The sequence below is a fragment of the Silene latifolia genome, chromosome 1, assembly GCF_048544455.1.
Source record: "Silene latifolia isolate original U9 population chromosome 1, ASM4854445v1, whole genome shotgun sequence".
Lineage (NCBI taxonomy): Eukaryota > Viridiplantae > Streptophyta > Magnoliopsida > Caryophyllales > Caryophyllaceae > Silene > Silene latifolia.
In genome coordinates, this window is record NC_133526.1 from 85,705,759 (window position 1) to 85,723,772 (window position 18,014).

Consider the following 18,014-nt stretch of genomic DNA (forward strand, 5'->3'; position numbering starts at 1 on the left):
ATATAACTTAGCAATTATTCTTTCATATATAAAAGTTAAATTAGACTTTTTGATCACATCCATAGTAACTAATAAATCACGAAACTACCTATTAAGTATGCAATTGGTCTTCCTTGTGACGGGTTACCATTTGTGACGGATATTTTGTGAGATAAAATGGTAATAAAATGGGTTAGTGGAGAAAGGGGACCACATGAATAGTGTTGCAGAGAGAGAAAAAGTGGGTACATTGTGAGGTAAAATGGTATCCGTCTTCAGCTTGTGACGGATATGTCATGTCTTCAATGAGAATTTGTGTTAAGTATGAGCAAAATAAATCGAGACACTATTTATTTATTTAATATTTTTATTTTATTTTATGTCACCAAATTTTTAATTTTTTTGTAAAAAAAATGTCAAGGATAGAGAAAAATTCTTTTTATTTTTGCTAGAAGGTGACAAAAAAAAAGAAAAAGAAAAAAGAAAAAGAAAAAATAGCAACAAAACAATACTACTTCGATTTGGGAACGTGTTCGAATGCATCAACATTTTTTTGCGTAATATAAGAATTGAACCCTATAAAATTGTTTTAATTTCACCCAAATTTCCTCCCAAATTGTTCTTTGTTCAATAGATTTAGGGATTTAAGCTCTTCAATCTTGTCGATTTTCCAATTAATTTTACAAGCCCTAAAAAAACCCTAGTTTCTGGAATTTTTAATTTTTCTAGGGCACGAAAAATTCGACACTTGATTGAACCTCAAACCTAGCTTTAATTAGTCGGAATTTCGCATTTCGGCGTTTTCGAGTTGTTTGTTTGTGCTCAGGTGATCTTCTAGACTTTCAATTTTGACCTAATTTTTTTAATTGTTGCTCGGAAACCCTAGAATGTGAAAAATTAGGGTTAGTATGTTGGAAATTGGTTGCTTTTTGGGTTGATTTATGGGTCGGGAGGTCAATACTTGTGCCGAATATTGCTGAAATGGGGTTATTTTCGCATTGCTTTGTGTAAATTGTGGATGTGATGAGGTGCTTGATTTTTTTTTTTTGGTTGTAATTTTTGTCAGTGTTTAATTTTGAGTGTTTTTGTTGAGAAGTTTAGCTTTAAGCATGCCCATTCCATAGAATAGGATACTTGTAGTTCAGGCCTTAGTTTGATCACTAGCTGTGTGAATGTGGGTTGTGCTCGACGTCGTATTAAGCTGGCATCTTTATGAGTTTACTACTGTCAAATTAGGTGACATTGCTGAGTTTAATAATATGCTTGCTCGTGTGATTGTCGATATTGGTTCCACTTCGTCTTGTAGTTTGCTGTGTGTATACATCCGGGCTTACCAGCTTGGCTTCTGTCGACTTTACTGTCTGCTGGGACGACATATGTTATGTAAACCTGCCCGCTTTTAAAGTTGTATAGGATATTGGAATTTATACTTGCCATCCTCCTTATTGACAGAACTGATAAAAGTGCATCCTCCTACCTTTGTGCTCGTTCTTGCCCGTTTATTTATGGCAGGTTACTCTAGTGGAACTATGGGCAGTGACCTCAGTCTTGACGTACTATGTGAAAAAGGGTATTATTTTAGTAATAGATAACAGTCCAGAGTGAGAATTTGTAAGTGTAATTCCTTGATTATGATACCTGCAAATAGTATTTACTATTCCTAAAACCGAAAATCAAGTCATCACTGTATTGAGTATTTCATTTTAACTTGTTAAATATGCTCTTTAGTCAAATGAAACCAATATTAATGGATTAGAGGAAGTATATGTCATGGGCGTGAGCCAAAATCTTTGTTTTCACTTGATATCTATTACTCTCTCCATTCAAGTCCTTGTCTCGCATTTGCCCTTTTGACACTATTCATGAAAAGAAAATCTAGTCATGTAGGATCTTATTTGGTTTGTCTTCATGAGTACATTAAGAATATCAAACTTTTATAATCGTTTATATTACGTAATTAAAGATATTAACGTTGTAATAAGTGCATTGGCATATGTGCGAAAAAAAATGGGGTATTTGGACTTGAGTGAGGAAGGATCTACAAGAAGCCAAATGTTCTTCCAGATATGTGTCTGGGACTCTGGGTTGAACAATAACAAGTTTTTGACCCCTAACTCTCAAATGGCAGGTCCGCTTCTGGACTGTTAGGTTTCTTCCAAGTCAATTTGTATCGTTGATGATGTTTCTTCTAATTGAGGGTTTTGATTTGTTTAGTCCGCTACAGGTTGCATGTTTCTTGCATTCAACAATTTTTGTGTGTGTAGATTCTGCTTGTTATGCTTAGTGTTATTTTCAAAAAATCGTAACTACCTAGAAGTTATTTTCAAAAAATCGTTGAGAAACTATTCATACGCAAGGTCGAAGAGTGATCTTTATCTATAAGCGTACACAAAGTTGTAGTTGCCTTCATTAGAAGATCATATAGCAGAGCGGGTCAGTGAGTGTAAGGAACTTACTATAGCTCCAAAGTTTCGTATGAAATTTGTGCCTTTCAGTCTTATTTTATTAGTGTTGATGTGTGACGATTTATCTATAATCCATTCTATATAATTCCTCGTGTTTTTTACTTTTTTTTCATGTTGTGGTCGTGATCAAGATGAGAGTAATGATTGTTAATACCTGTCCAACTTGCCATCTTTTGATACATTATCAGATAGAGGTCTAGAACTACGTTTAATGACTTGTTTTACATTTTGCTTTATTAGTGGAGCAAGACTTTAAAATCTTAAAATGTTTACATTTTAATTTTCCTTGCACATTATTTTTTTGATTTGAAGTTTTTTTGCAATGATGTATATCTGTTGTCTTATGCCCCTATCTTTATACATAAAGTCTTGGGAGAGACTGTTTCTCAATAAGTTATTGAGAGACCATTTCGTCTCTTAGGAGACCTACTCTACTATATGTCAATAATGCAAAGCCTTCTTAGTATGTTTACTTTCCTTGTTCTGTTTAAAGTTTGGCATAATAATCCATTAGTGTTGCTTTTAGTTGAGCAATGGGATTATCACACACTCTTTAAGTTTGTTACCTGATTTCATTGCTGTGGTCGCGTTTTTAAGGTTCCAGGTTCTTTCTTTTAGATTGTGTAGCATCTGCATTCAGTTTAAAACCAAGTTTTGCGCCAGCCGGCTTGCAGTTTTATTTTTTTAATGTTAGTATATCGTACTTTAAGGGTCTAGGATATTCATTTTAATTTTAACAGAAGATTCGGTTCTCTACTTCTTTTCTTCAGAGATCAGTCCAGATTCTTTAGGCAATGAAAAGCTGCCACTTATAGTTTTCCTTAGGGGAATGCATGGATTTAATTCAGGATCTACTTTGATCGTAAATGCTGAGGTTGATTCCATGGGAGGAATTGTGGACGGCGGTGTTGATATTGACACCAATCCCTCTCCACGCCAGGCAGCAATAGAGAAGGCACAAGCTGAGCTAAGGTAAAAAGAGTTTCTCTCTGGACTATTACGCCATCGTTTTGTTTTACCTACAACATTTTTAACTTCTTGACAGAGTGGAATATGATGTTCGAGAGGAAAGGAGAAGAGAGCTTGAGTTTCTTGAGAAAGTAAGCTGGCTTCTGCTCATTTTAATTTCTGTTTGTCAGCATTTTGCTATGCATTACTACTGTATTGAATGTCGGAGAGTGATTACTGTATTTGTTTCAGGGTGGAGACCCTCTTGACTTCAAATTTGGTCGTGCAGCATCAGTGAGTGTCCAGTCTACTTCAAACACAGATCAACATCAAGATATAAATTTGACCAGGTAATGTTAAACGGCTTAAACCTTGAATTTGTGTATGCAGGTTTGAAAATGTGAACCACAATATCACTGGCCATTGTGTTCTTCTTGATGCAGTGAAGCAAAGGGTAGCTTTGCATTGACTGCCTCACCTCATGGAGATTCAGTTGAAAGTAATGGGCGATTGGGGGTAACTACCGCTTGTGAACAAAATAGTGCTGATAACTTTGACGGTGAGAATGAGATACTTCAAAATGATAGAAAGTTGATGCATTCTGGTAGGAGTAGCATCACTCCTTTGGAGCATTCTCAGCGGGATGGGTGTCGGGATGTCAAGGACTCTGAAGATTCTCCTATTTTTCACCCTAAAAAGGGCCAAGCCTATAGAAGAAGGAACCGATTTAGGACAAATCGTGATGGCCCTCGTTCTAGTTCTGCTGATATGACATCCTGTGGGGGGCATGCTTCTTCTACGCCTGCCCGGCATGTGGCGCTTTCTAAATCTGTGGCATCGGAGAACCCATTTGAAATCGAGTCAGATGGGACACATGCGATACATTCTTCTTTGTCAAGAGTTGCTGACGTAGCTCAAGGGAAGCTAAGTTTATCAAAATCAGAAGAAAAGCTGGACGAAGTACATCATCTGAGTTTAAAAGTGGATGAGGTTCCCGTTGCTTTAAAAATTGTTGAAGCTGATACCGCCGTAGGAAGAAATAGCGTAGATACTGTAGATGCTGGATGTCCTCCATCAGGTGCAGGAACAACAGAAAACAATGCTAGTTCTCCCGAGCTGCATGAGACTGGTGTGATTAATGGTGATAAGTGTACTCCAACTGATGCTCTTGTTAAAAATGCACCGGTTATGATGAAGGGCTTAGATTCTGAGTCCTCATGCACCCAAACTAATGTTCGTGTAGATGGCAATGAGAATATTGATAGTGATTTATGTACTAACTTAAAAAATGTTGATAGTAATGGAGCTCCTAAGGGATCCACGCTATCTGTTGGAGAGAATTCAGTCAGTAAGGATGACAAACTGCCAAGTGAGGAGTTGGTTACTAGTGCCATGAAAGCATTTTGTAATGAGGACAAAACTTCTGTCAGCCTTCAAGGAAATGGTTTTAATGAAGATTGTGCTGAAGTTGTCAGAGATAAATCGTCTCTCCAGGACGAGGTTAATGGCATCTCTAAAGTTGAAGCACAGGAAGAACATAACGCTACTATGTTAAAATCAGAGTCAGAGCGTGAACAGCGTGACAGTTGTATTTCCAAAATGGAGAGGTCTTTTCCTATGACATCTCTTATGGATCCTGCTTCCAATGAAGTTAATAAGGGTTGTGTTTCTGGATCATCTCCTGTATTAGATTCTCAACCTTCTACGGAAAACCAGCCTAAAACACTGGATAAGGCTCAAGAGGATAGGATCTTGGAAGAAGCACGAATGATAGAGGTGATCTTAACTTTGTTTTCTTGTGTGATTTGTTTGCTTTTGGATGTTTTTACACAGGTTCTCAGTTGAGGGTTTATCAATTGTAGTGGTTCTCTTTTGATAGGCCAAGCATAAAAGAATTGCTGAGTTGTCTGTCAGTGTGCTAGCAAGAGAGCACCGACATAGGTGTCACTGGGATCTTGTACTGGAAGAAATGGCTTGGTTGTCAAATGATTTTGCACAGGTTTGTTAACTCTTATGGTGTATTTTTTTTTGTCTCATTTTACTCTCCAATGCTTCTGATGCAAACGTTATTCTTATATGATTTTTATACATTGCATTACCTGTTGGCCAACACTTTAACAAAAATTTGTAATTGCCATTCTGTTTACTTCCTTAGGAACGGGTCTGGAAGATGACAGCTGCTGCTCAAATTTGCCGCCGCGTAGCTTTAGCTTCACGAAAAAGATGGGAGGAACAAAGTAAATTTTCGAAGCAGAAGGGTGTTGCCCACACCTTGGCGAAGGCTGTGATGGAGTTCTGGCATTCAGCTTCGCTTTTTGTTGAGAATGTTGATAGTCCTCTAACGGAAAAATGCAAGCATGAAGTTTCATCAGGGGCTCATGAAATGGTATTGATGAAAAGCATGGCTGGATTCTCATGAGTTCTGTTTTTTTTTTTTTTTTTTTTTTTTTTAGCATTTGAACTTTGAACGCATAGGCTTATTTTATTATCCTCAATTTCTAATAATTTAAAATTTTGATGAAATTGTTTAGTAGAAAATTGGTCATCATACGGATTCATCATTTGAGTCCTGTCTTTATTTTGCAATGCAGAAATATCAATTTGATTATCTGGAATGCTATCTGATAGTGTCATTCTTTCTGTATCCATTTTGGGCTGGGATGAACAGAATGAGTTATATATGTGAAATGCGAAAAGTAGCTGATGTTACTCTGCTCTGGTTGAAAGTACATGGGTGTATGTCTGATATCATAAACGATGGAAATTAGAGTAACATAGAAGGACACTACTGAGACATAACTTGAATTTGAAGCAGACATTGACTCTGAAACGCAAGCATAGTTTGTTTGATTTTATAGACTGTACTAAGCTATCTTCTATTCCCTAATTTGATTCCGTAATTTGATGTTGCTGTGAGTGCATGTTATCATTTACTTCTTACGATCTTCATTGTTAATTTTATATATTAGAGGCTCATTTTCCTAGAAGAATGTCCTCACTTTGTTGCATGTTTTTAATCAGAATAAGGCGTCTCAAGATGTGTTGCAGTCGACTAGAAGGAAACAAGACCATGCTGTTTATGGATATGCTGTCAGGTTCTTACAGTGTAATCGCTCTCCCAAACCTGTTTTAGATGGTGAAGTGCCTGGGTTTGCGAATGTACCTTTTGATATTGACTTACCAGATGTTTCCTGGGAGGATCAGTTTACAGAGGTATGTTTGTGTTCCTTGCTTTACAGATTGTTTTTGGATGTTGCAGATACTGAAAAATGATTGAACTGAAATGCCTGGAAGCACGGTGTACTTTTGTTCCTGCGCCTGTGAAAGTTAGCTGTTAGATTGTACATGTTTGATTGCTTGCTGGTGATGCAAATTTATGTCCATTGTGGTCAATTGTTTATGTCATTGTAAATTTAACCTGATATGAAAAAGCTGTGGCAAGAGTACGTGTTCTTACTGTGTTTGAATAGTTTGTTACTTTCTTTCACTTGGAATATTGTGGTTTTTTCTGTTTTCATATATACTTGAGGCCGTTTTCTTTGTGTTGGGTGACATTCTGTCCCTGCGTTTCTGTGTCCATGTATTTTTGTTGTGGAGTACGAAGGATTATTCTTCTTCTCGCTTGAGGGTATAATTTACTCCCTCCAATTCAACTAGAAGTTTTCGTTTTCCTTTTTTGGCTTGTTCAACTAGTTGTTTACATGTTTCTTTTTTTTTTGGCATGATTTGATATGTAATGTATTCCCCCACCCACTTGCACATGACCTCTCTTAAAAAACTGCACCAAAAACAAATTTAAACTTCTAGTTGAATTAGTGAGACTGTGGGAGTACTAATAATATACTAAATCAAAGTGGTTAGCGCTTCCTTTTACAAGGGAGAGGTTGCGGCATTCCATCTCTCTTACCCCATTTCGGACAAGAGCCTCTTTGTAGGCACTAGTGTAGTGATATTGATGTTGCTTTTGCTGTGGAGTATTGCATCCATTTATCTATCTTATTTTCCTTTTTTCCCCCTATTGTAGGAAAATCTATTCTATGCAGTTCCTCCTGGCGCAATGGAGATGTACAGAACATCAATTATGTCACATTTGGCCGGCTGTGAAGTATGGACACGTCCAATCCCTTTCATTTTTATTCTAGATCTTAACAACACTAAGTTCTAAGTAGTCCCAACCAAGCGCTCGCTATGCTAGTGTAACCTTTCTCTTTTTGTGTGCCTTCTTGTAAACTTGTGCAGAGGATAGGCAAGAATAATCATGAGGAAGGTGATATATCAGGGCATGATGCAGCAGGTAGGTGCCCTGTCTGGATGGTTTTGCCCTATTTGGCTGAATTCATGTATACTTATTACAGTCTTGTTATATGTTTTAGAATGTGGATATGAAGATAATGGTTATGAAGAAGATGAAGGGGAAAATTTGTATTATCTGCCTGGAGCAATAGATACTGGCAAGCCATCAAAAAAGAAACGGAAAAATAGGAAGTCATATGAAGCCAGATCATATGAATATGGAGGTGATGTAGGTTATGGGCACTGTTCAGAGACCAGGAATGGGACCCCACAGTTGAACGTAACGTTAAAAAGGCCTACCAGCAGTCTTCATGTTGATCCTATTCCCACAAAAAGAATACGCACTGCCTCTAGGCAGAGGGTTGTCGGCCCCTTTGGTGCTGCGTCTGCTGGTTTCGCACCAGTACTAAGTAGAGCCGATGCTTCCAGTGGAGATACCAATTCCTTCCAGGATGATTTGAGCACACTACATGGTGTGTCTGTTGTCCCAAGAGGGTCAGAGGTTGATTCAGCGATGAACTTTGAGAAGCAGACTACATTTGATTCTGCAGAAATGCCAGCAAAATCTAAGAAAAAGAAGAAAATTAAGCATTCGGTATGTTGATTTGAAGCCCAGATTTCCGGGTCCTAGATATTAATTCTGAAAATTCATTTTTGATTCTTTTTCTCTATTCATCATTGCAAGTCTGTCCATAATACAGAGTGTGTCATATGACCAGAGATGGCAGTTGGACTCCTCCATGCAGAATGAACAGGTGATCCTCTCAACTAGCTTCTCTACCTTTATGTTTTGTGGAGTATTTGTTATATCATGATCAAATATTACTTGGAATCTTGGACACTATAGATTGAGTTTATTCACGCCATCTTGACCATGGTTTTTTGCTTGTTCCATTTCACAATTTGAATTTTGATGTTCCTTGCTACTAGTAAATATAAACCCTTAAACGACATGCACATTGTATAGTAATCTCTTTTCTTGCATGATCATTAATACATGTAAACATTTGGAACGATGAAGATAAATATGTGAGAGCTTGCGGAATAGAACTTAAGAGAGTGCAAGCATTCATCAACTATAGGTTCGAGTAGGTGCCTAAGAAAAGGGTTTCTAGAGCGATAATCTCCCTTTCTAGAAATGAACCCCTTTCTTTTCTTTTCTTTTCTTTTCTTTTGAAGAGAATCCCAGCTCTTCTCCGCCTCCTACCTCCTCTAAAGTAATGATTACTCAAATCAAATAAAGTCTATTTGGCTTCTTCTTTCACAGAAAAGAAAATCATGCAACATCTCTGTAAGATATCTCCTTCGCTACAAATTCAGACCCAAGCCCACTCAAATATGCCTGTGTTTTGCTATTTTGCTTTTGATCAGTAATGCTTTTTCTAGTTTGACTATTGAGCTGTTTAATGATTTCCATATTATTGTTGTGGATTTGAAGTGGTTTTCAAAATGTTTTACTGGGTGTTACGCTTGTTTCTTCTACACTGGTGGAGGAAGCTAGATCACCAACTACTTTCAGGAAGCTTCTGTGTATAACAAGACAATGCTACATATGCTGTCATTTGCTAATCTGTTTGTTACCTCACTTACCTGCCTGCCAAGTCATTTAAAGCTTTTTATGTGACGTGCGGGTTAGACATAAAAGGCATTAATTAATGTTTGAAAAATATATCTACAAGATTCTTTAGCTGAGTTTATATTGCTGAGGAACCTCTTCCTGTGAATTGCTTGCAAAGTGTGTGCATGCAATATTGGGTTTCTATTCTTTTCTGAGTATTAAATGATAAATGATATTTCGTAAATGTTGACACCTTGCGTTTGTACTCCGTTAAACACACATTTGCAAGTCTCTGGCTAATTTATTGTCGAAAGGGTGTTAGCATCTTCGACGTTTTTTCTGCACATGCTTATGTGTTTGCTGATCTCGAATATTTGGGTGATAATTTATAATGCAGAAGGATCTAGTGAGAAAGCGAGTTGACCACCAGCTTGAATCCAATGGAAATGGTGGTAAAGCCTTTATTTTTGTGTGTCCCCATCAATATTTGTTTATTAATTTTGCAAACTAATTTTTGCCTGTCTCATCTTCCGTGTTTAGTTTTATATGGTCAGCATGCTAAGAAGCCAAAGTTAGCAAAGCACTTATTGGAGAATTCATTTGACAACTCTGCGCCAATGAGCGGATCAGTTGCTTCACCGGTGGCTTCCCAAATGAGCAACATGTCCAGCCAAACTAAAATAATAAAATTTATCGGTAGTCGAGATAGGGGTAAAAAAGGCAAAGGACTCAAGGTAATATGTTGTTGCCAAGTATCATACTTATTTATTTCTCTGTCAAGGGTCAAGAAAAATTTGACAAAATTACAGCTAAAAGAAAGAGTTTTCCGTCTACTTTGAAATAGTTTTGGTGGGCCTGTCCAGCTGTGTTTATGGAAAACTCTCTAGCCCAACATATTTTAAGGTTTTGAATGCTGTTAAAAGAATCCAATCTGATAGAGGCTGAATGGTACCTGTAGGTATCTACTGGCCAGCATGGTTTAGGAGGCCCATGGACTATTGTTGAAGATCAGGTTTTTTTTTTTTTTTACTCTTTTTGTGTACGATGCTCTTACTATTATAAAGTTTGCCTGAAATATTTTATCCCCTCATTCCTCAGGCCCTTGTTGTGCTCGTTCATGATATGGGTCCAAATTGGGAGCTTGTGAGTGATGCTATAAACAATATTTTGCAATTCAAGGTATATGAGCTTTTCATCCTGTTTGTTTACGACTTCCTTCTTCGATAGTTAAGTGAGTGAGTGATGCTATAAACAATATACTTGTCCATGAGCTTTGGTCGTTTGTTGTGCTTATTTTTCATTGTTTTTTGTCTGAAGAGTGAAGTGCATTAAGGTACTCATTCTCTTTATCTACTCTTTTACAGTGCATTTTCCGTAAGCCTCAAGAATGCAAGGAGCGGCACAAATTTTTAATGGACAGGCCGTCTGGTGATGGGGCCGATAGTGCTGAAGATTCAGGATCTTCTCAACCCTATCCATCTACATTACCAGGGATTCCAAAGGCAATCACTTTGTCTTTTGTTATCACTTGGAAGTTTTTTTTTCCTCAGAACTTACATCATCACCGTTTATGAAATTGCTAGTACCGGCTTGTACTCTTATAGCTAGTTCGTGGAGTTTCCAGAATCCTGTCTTCTTCTCAGTTTATTGTTGTTATCTATCAGGGAAGTGCTAGACAATTGTTTCGAAGTCTCCATGCACACGTGGAAGAGGATAATATCAAGTCTCGTTTTGAGAAGATTATTCATATCGAGCAGCAGTCACATTTTCGGAAGAAAAAGGTACTTATATTAGTTTATGAGGAGACTAGAAGGATAGTCTGTGTTGCTAAGTTGAATTATCTAGGAAGTATTGCAATCTTTAATTTTCTTATTACTTTTATTGGATCTTGTTTACGTTCCTATTTTTCCTTCTTTCCTTATTTTGCGGCAGACTTACACGACAACCATACCTGATATTTTTGTAATTTACTTTCACTTAACATTTTTTTTCTCCATATAAATATATGCCCAGTGACAATTATGCACGTGTTAATAGTGGAAGAAACCTTAACACAGCAGTCCCTATTTCACACAACAGTTGTTTTCTATATGATCAGAAACCTATTTTTCTAAGTGCTTGCAGGGGAATTGTAGGTATAAGTTTCAATATGCCAATTTAGGCCTTGTTTGGATACCAAAATAAGAGGGAAAGGGAGGGAAGGGAAGGGGAGAATGAAGGAGGTGATTTTCGCTCCAAATCTTTCCTTTGTTGGAGGGGAAATAATTTGGCTTGGAGGAGGGAAATGGATCCCTCCACCTCCATTTTGCTAACCAAACAAAGGATTTCTCATCCCTCCCTTCCCCTTCCCTTCAAATCCCCCCATCCAAACATTTGGAGGGATCCATTTTCCCTCCTCCGAGGCAAACCAAAATCATTCCACAATAGGAAAGATTTGGAGGGAAATTGTATCCAAACACCAACACTACCATTCCACCCCCCCCCTTCCCTTCCCTTCCCTCCCTTTCTCTTCCCTCCTTTCCCCTCCCCTTCCTTTCCCTCCTCGCTTGGTATCTAAACAAGCCCTTAGGCTTTGTTTGGATAGGAAAAAAGGAGGGAAAGGGAGGAGAGGGGGAAGGAAGGGAAAGGAAAGGAAGGTGAGGGGAGGGTAAGGAGAATGAAGGAGGTGATTTTCCCTCCAAATCTTGCCTATGTTGGTGGGGAAATAATTTGCCTTGTAGGAGGGAAATGGAGGGATCCATTTTCCCTCCCCTCCAAATCCCTCTACCATCATTTTGATAACCAAACAATGTATTTCTCATCCTTCCAATTCCCTTCCCTCCAAATCCCTCAATCCAAACACACCCTTAATCTTAGAACTTGTGAATTATATTTATAGTCATAGAATTGCTAGTCGTTCTTCTATTTACAGTTTCCCATGCAAAGCTAGACAATTTCCATGTGCCTTGTTTGAATTTGTCGAAATTTTTCATGTTCCAACTCCCAGGTGCTCTCCCAATCTATATTATTTGCCTTTTGCAATGACCTTAGTTGGCACTTCGATATCCTTGTTATATACTCCCTCCTATCCACTCTTTTGTTCCTCTTTGAAGTGGGCACGGAGATTAAGGGTGGAGAGTATAATATTGATAAAAATATGAGTGGGGTTTGGTAATTGGAGAGAGGTATTAATAATTAGGATTAAATATTAATAAAGGAGATGGGTGGGGTTTGGTTATTGGAGAGAGGTAGGAATAATTAGAATTAAATATTAGTAAAGGATATGGTGGGGTTTGATGAGTGGAGAGAGGTAAGAGTATAATATTAATTAAAACTTTCTCAAAAAGGAAATGGGAAGAAAACCTGAATAATCCGTTTTAGGAAATAGGGAAGAAAAGAGTGGATAGGAGGGAGTATTACTTTTCTCTTAGTACTTTCCCAATCAGGAGTGACGCAACGATGTTAGGAAATAGTTCAAAAGTAAATTGTATTTGTCTGGTTGAACATGCAATAAATTTTCGCAACGGTTGAAAGGCTGTGAGAATGAAAGACAGGCAGTAAGCGTGTAATGTTATGGTATCCCTGTATCTTGCTTAATTTCTAACACCTGTGTTCCTGCTTTTGAAGAATGATATTCAGGATCTAAAGCAAAGAGCACCCATTCATAGTTCACACGTTCTCTCACTTTCCCAAGTCATCCCTAACAATTTGAATGGGGGTGTTCTGACGTAAGTTCTCATTCCTCCGCCCCCAGTGCAATTGGTTTTGTCTGGTTGCTGGACTCATCTTTATGAAAATAATTTTTCTTTATTGCCACATCTAGCTCAGATTTCTTTATTCTTTTTCAACAGGCCACTTGATCTCTGTGATATGGCTACATCCAACCAAGACCCTCTTTCTACCATGTACCAACAACCTAATGGGTTACAACTGTCTGGTCAGAACAGTATTCCATCAATCCACTCTCCTGGTGGACCCAGTCCGTCGCAGCAAGGTCTTCAAGGTTCACCAAGCATGGGTATCGGTAGCAATCTGACACCCCCATCATCTCAGTACACTGGGTCTAGGTAATTTGCTCAACTACTTGAAATACTAGTGTGATGTTTTATTCTAGCATTGCTCTGTTTGTGTGCTTGTGAGCTGAACCCCTTTTATTGTTAGGGATGCAAGATATTCGGTTCCTAGGTCTGGATCTTTGCCTATTGAGGAACAGCAGAGACTCACTCAGCATAATTCTATGCTTCCTGGGAGAAATGCTCAGGCATCAACCCTTTCTTCTTCTGGGTCTCTTTCAGGTTCTGATAGGGGTATGCGTATGCATCCTGGTGGAAATGGTGTTGGCATTATGCCTGGAATGAACCGAAGCATACCAATGGCAAGACCAGGCGTTCAAGGAATTCCTTCTTCGTCAATGTTGAATTCCGGAAGTGTGCTTGCCTCCAACATGGGAGGGATGCGTGGCAGCATGACCCCCCACTCTGGAATTGCATCCGGTCACGGAAACACTATGTTTAGACCTCGTGATTCATTGCATGGTGTGCGAGTAAGTTCTTTGCTTCGGTAACTATATTCATTCTTGGCACCCCTGATTTTCTGCGAAACCCTGTGATTTTATATGATATTTAATGATTTAAATCCTTTTTCTCGATTATCTCTCTATTCCACTCTACAAAACTCCAAATATTTCATATTTATTAATAAAATTCACGTTTTGGAGACGTCTCTGCACCGCTATCCTCATTTTAGGATAGAATTCCTGTGTCTCAAATTGAGTCATGTCGTGTCCAACACTTCGATATGTACCTATGCAAACATCCATACTCATCTCTTTGTGTATCCCACATAGGATGTTTGATTGCCTACATAAGATGTTTGATTGGTAGGCGATTAGGGGTACTATTCTGTTCTATGATGATCTTTTAAATCAAAATAGATATCGGTGCCTCGCAGAGCTGTGGCTAATCATTTACCCAGAAATTGAAAAGAGGACTCTTTAAAATTAAACATAGCTTTCGGCACTAAAGCCTGAAGGTATGAAGTTAAAATCAGGATCACCTGAATCACTGGCTTAGCCAGCCACAGTGAAGTGGGTTCAATTTTTTTTTTCTTTTTAGCAAATTTGCCTGTACCTGCATTTGAACCTTGGATGTCTGTGTGGTATGTGGAAATACAACCGACAACGACCAAGGTAATTGAAATATGCTGTGATTCGTCTTTAAAACATTTAATTATCTTGATTTAAGTGGGGTCTTACGACCCCACGTAGTATAATGTGACTCTGCCACTGACCTGAGTACTGAAATTAGAATTACCTGAATGATTTTAGTATGGCTCTGTGTATACCTTTCTTGAAACTTAATAACTTACATGTTACATTTGAATCTTACACCATTCGCTCACGTTTTACAACAGTCTGGGCAGAGTTCAGAGCATCAGAGGCAGGTAGTTTCGCCAGAAATGCAGATACAGACAACACAAACTAATAGCGCTGGTGTTCTTCCTTTTGGGGGCCTAAGTTCTGGATTCTCTACTCAGATCGATTCTCCACCTCTTCCCCCATATCCCGGCCATCCCCACGTGCTTGGGACCCCCCATCCACACCTCCCTACTTCAAATCACTCTGCCACTCCTGAACAGCAAGCCTATCTCCGCATGGCTAGAGAGCGACAAATCCAGCAAAGATTGTTGCAGCGGCAGCATCAGCTTCAGCATCCTGCTTCCAGTATGACACATCAGCAACCATCCGTACCATTACCTTCTCTGTCTTCTGCACCCCCTGCGACGCAAGTGAGTCCGGTGCCACATCAGCAACAAAAGAACTTGCAAGGACATGGGCGCAGTTCTCAAAGTGCTCCAGGTGGAGTATTAAATCAGGGAGCTAAGCAGCGACAGCGACCAGCTCAGCAGCAGTATCAGCAATCCGGCAGGCAACATCCACAACAACGTCAACAATCACAATCTCAACAGGCCAAACTTGCAAAAGGAATTGGAAATATTCCGATTGATCCATCCCATATAAATGGGTTGTCGGCCAACACAGCTAGCCAAGTTGCTGAGAACATACATTCCCCAAGTTCGAATCATACACAGCCTCAGAAACCGTATGTCAATGTAGCCCCGGCGACGTCAAAGCCTGTTCAGCAAATATCGTCTCACTTAGATGGTGGCAATCAGGGCCAGGGTCTGTGTTCTAACCAAGGTTCTTCGTCAACGCATTCTCGTAACCATCAACAATTTCAAGGACAGTCTGCTGCAAAGGCGGTGAATCAACCACAGCCTGCTCTACAGAGGTCTACTCAACAAAGTTTAGCACATTCCGATTTTTTGACCAAATCACAGGTTGATCATTCCCAATCATATCAGAAGTCTTGCGATGTAGGGCCACCAAGTGCAGTAGCTGCTTCATCTCCTTCTAGCAATGTTGTGCGGAAGGTTCAGGATCCCATCTGTGAGTCTGCTATGACTGGTGCATCCTCTTCATCAGGCCCTAGCAGCAGCAAAGATGTCACAAATTCATTAGGTAACAGTTTGCAGCATGAATCACGAAAGCAACAGCAAGAATCACAGTTACAGGCTCCATCACGTGAACCCGTATTGCAGCAAAAGCAGTCACAACATCAGTTGCAGCAGCTTGAACAACCACTTCAAAGAGTTCCACAGTCGCAGTCTCAACCCCAGATTCAAGATGGCCAAAATGTAGCATTCACGAGAACCAGTAATTCAAGATTGGACTGATGTAACTCGGCGCTTGAGCAATTGCCAGAGTGGTTGTTCCTTCCAGGATCAAGCTGGCACGCCGTTTCAACAGCAATGTACAGGTAAGGTCTCTTATACCGACATTGATTTGATGCTTCCGAACATCTGTGTGATTGAATTTTGCATACCTTCCTTAAAGACCGTACTCAAGCATTTTGACAATTTTGTTGCATCAAATCTTGTTAACAGCATAAAGAAACCTGAACACGTGCTTCTCCCACTGTCCTCTACTTAAAAGCATCGTAAATTGATTGTAGTAGAATTGTTGATTGTGGTACACTTTTTTGGTTATTTGACACATAAATACGTAATCTTATATTGATTGGTCGTACCAGCCTGTCTCGTGTATGAACACATCTGATCGAGAAGAAAGATGATGCCCTTTCCTTTTTATGCTTAAGATTATCCTGTATGTGTCTTTGTGGTGACTGGGTTAATGGTCAATATCGTATTTTTAATGGGGCACTTTTTCTTCTGCTATGTTGCAGATGAAGCCGTTAATTTTGCGAGGCCACCACGAGCGGAGACAAATTGGATGATGATTAATCCCAGGCTACTGATTCCACTACTTAGATGGGGGCTTTTGGGTTTATCGTGTATATTACCACTTGCGTATAGCTTCGTGAAGATAGAGGATATAGAGGTATGTATGTGTACAGAGCGTCATCTCTGGTCTCTATCTCATCAACCCTTTTTCCCTTGCTCTTATTTTGCACCGGATTTTGGGTTTCCCGCTTCATTAGTATTAGGGCTTCATTCCATTTTACCCCTCATAGATAGTGCATGTATTATTTTTTTTATTTGGGATCAAAGGGGTAGCTTAATTGATTCAGGCAACTGAGGCAAGCGCCTTTGCAAATTTTTGTGAATATAGCTTTAGTGTATAATGATATCCTTAATCATCATCATCTTGCATTGGTTGCTGTTTGTGACCGTGTTTTTGGTTGAGTATAACTTGTACTCTTTTTGTAACCCAAACGAAGTGTATACCCCCTCCGCTTCTCTGATTTCTTTCCACAACGTTCTTACAAGAATTCAGAGAATCAAATTTAATGCGCAACAATTATGAATTCTAATGTCAGTACTTGCAAAAGCAATCAAGGAAAGTTCAAGAAACTATGCAGGTTTTTGCAGATTGTCTTCTGTGTTCCCCTCTCTACAGGTTGGGGTGGCAGGCCTGGCAGCTTCTTCCATCATTTTGAAGTATGACCGTCTTCAGTCATGTTTTGGTTGACTTTTGAGGTCACTGCATAAGTGCAAACCGGGCTCCTGTCCTTGGTCGCACATTTGGTATATTTGGTTTGGAGGCCATCATGTATGCTTGAGGCGCACTTGGTAAAAAGGTAGCGACTGAAAATTCCACTGTTATACAAAAAGTAAATTGTAATGGTCTTACGACAGTGACGACATACATGTGGGTTGGTAAATGAGCTCTGCCTATGCTTACCCATTACAAAGAGGGCTTTCATCACCATTTCTTGTGTCTAATTCTTTCAAGTAGTTTCGTATATAATTATGTAATTGTCGTGCATCTATGTGTTGATGTTAAAGTGGTAATTCCATCCCCGGCGCTAGAGCCAATTGTAGTCCCTTATACAAAACATAGACAATGATAGAGAAAACCAGTAATTGAATCTGAGCACTAAAAATATAACAAATGCAAGTTACTACGTTTATGCGGCAATAACTAATGTGTTTCGAGTTCAAATGCTTATGGAAACATTCTGGCCTGAGATTATGCTTTTGATATGGTTAACACGTGCAAGGATGACAAGAATAGACGACTCCAAAAACTAGTTTATCTACCCGGAGATGATACCTTAGAATAAAATAAATAAAACAGATAACTAGAGTCTTATAATTCTCGTACAATCATCACTCAAGGGAACGTCTCGTAACATCCTTCCGCCATATCTCCATAATACCTCAGGACCAACAAATCTCTATATAACTGCTCCTTTTACCATCACTACATCCTCAGATTATCAACTCTCAAGATCATAAACTCTCACGGCCATCAACTCTAAGTCCTTCCC

General features: G+C 39.0%; 1 protein-coding gene across 5 annotated transcripts; it reads left to right on the forward strand.

Annotated features, from left to right (window-relative positions):
• The first annotated feature begins 457 nt into the window (after positions 1–457).
• Positions 458–16,956, forward strand: LOC141607468 (chromatin modification-related protein EAF1 B-like). 5 transcript variants are annotated; one of them, XM_074426835.1, is made up of 23 exons: positions 458–805; positions 3,215–3,416; positions 3,490–3,544; positions 3,645–3,742; positions 3,836–5,168; positions 5,272–5,391; positions 5,548–5,778; positions 6,414–6,605; positions 7,417–7,497; positions 7,632–7,686; positions 7,766–8,280; positions 8,387–8,440; positions 9,641–9,695; positions 9,784–9,977; positions 10,202–10,255; positions 10,342–10,422; positions 10,608–10,745; positions 10,908–11,024; positions 12,850–12,950; positions 13,074–13,289; positions 13,384–13,765; positions 14,635–16,040; positions 16,467–16,956. In XM_074426835.1, the coding sequence occupies exons 2-22, from the start codon at positions 3,274–3,276 to the stop codon at positions 15,955–15,957; spliced, it is 5,538 nt and encodes a 1,845-aa protein (XP_074282936.1). In that variant the 5' UTR covers positions 458–805; positions 3,215–3,273; the 3' UTR covers positions 15,958–16,040; positions 16,467–16,956. The 5 variants fall into 5 exon arrangements, with proteins under 5 accessions (XP_074282936.1, XP_074282941.1, XP_074282925.1 ...); XM_074426840.1 differs by having other exon boundaries at positions 9,641–9,692; XM_074426824.1 differs by lacking the exon at positions 458–805 and adding an exon at positions 1,875–2,107 and having other exon boundaries at positions 9,641–9,692.
• Positions 16,957–18,014: the final 1,058 nt, after the last annotated feature.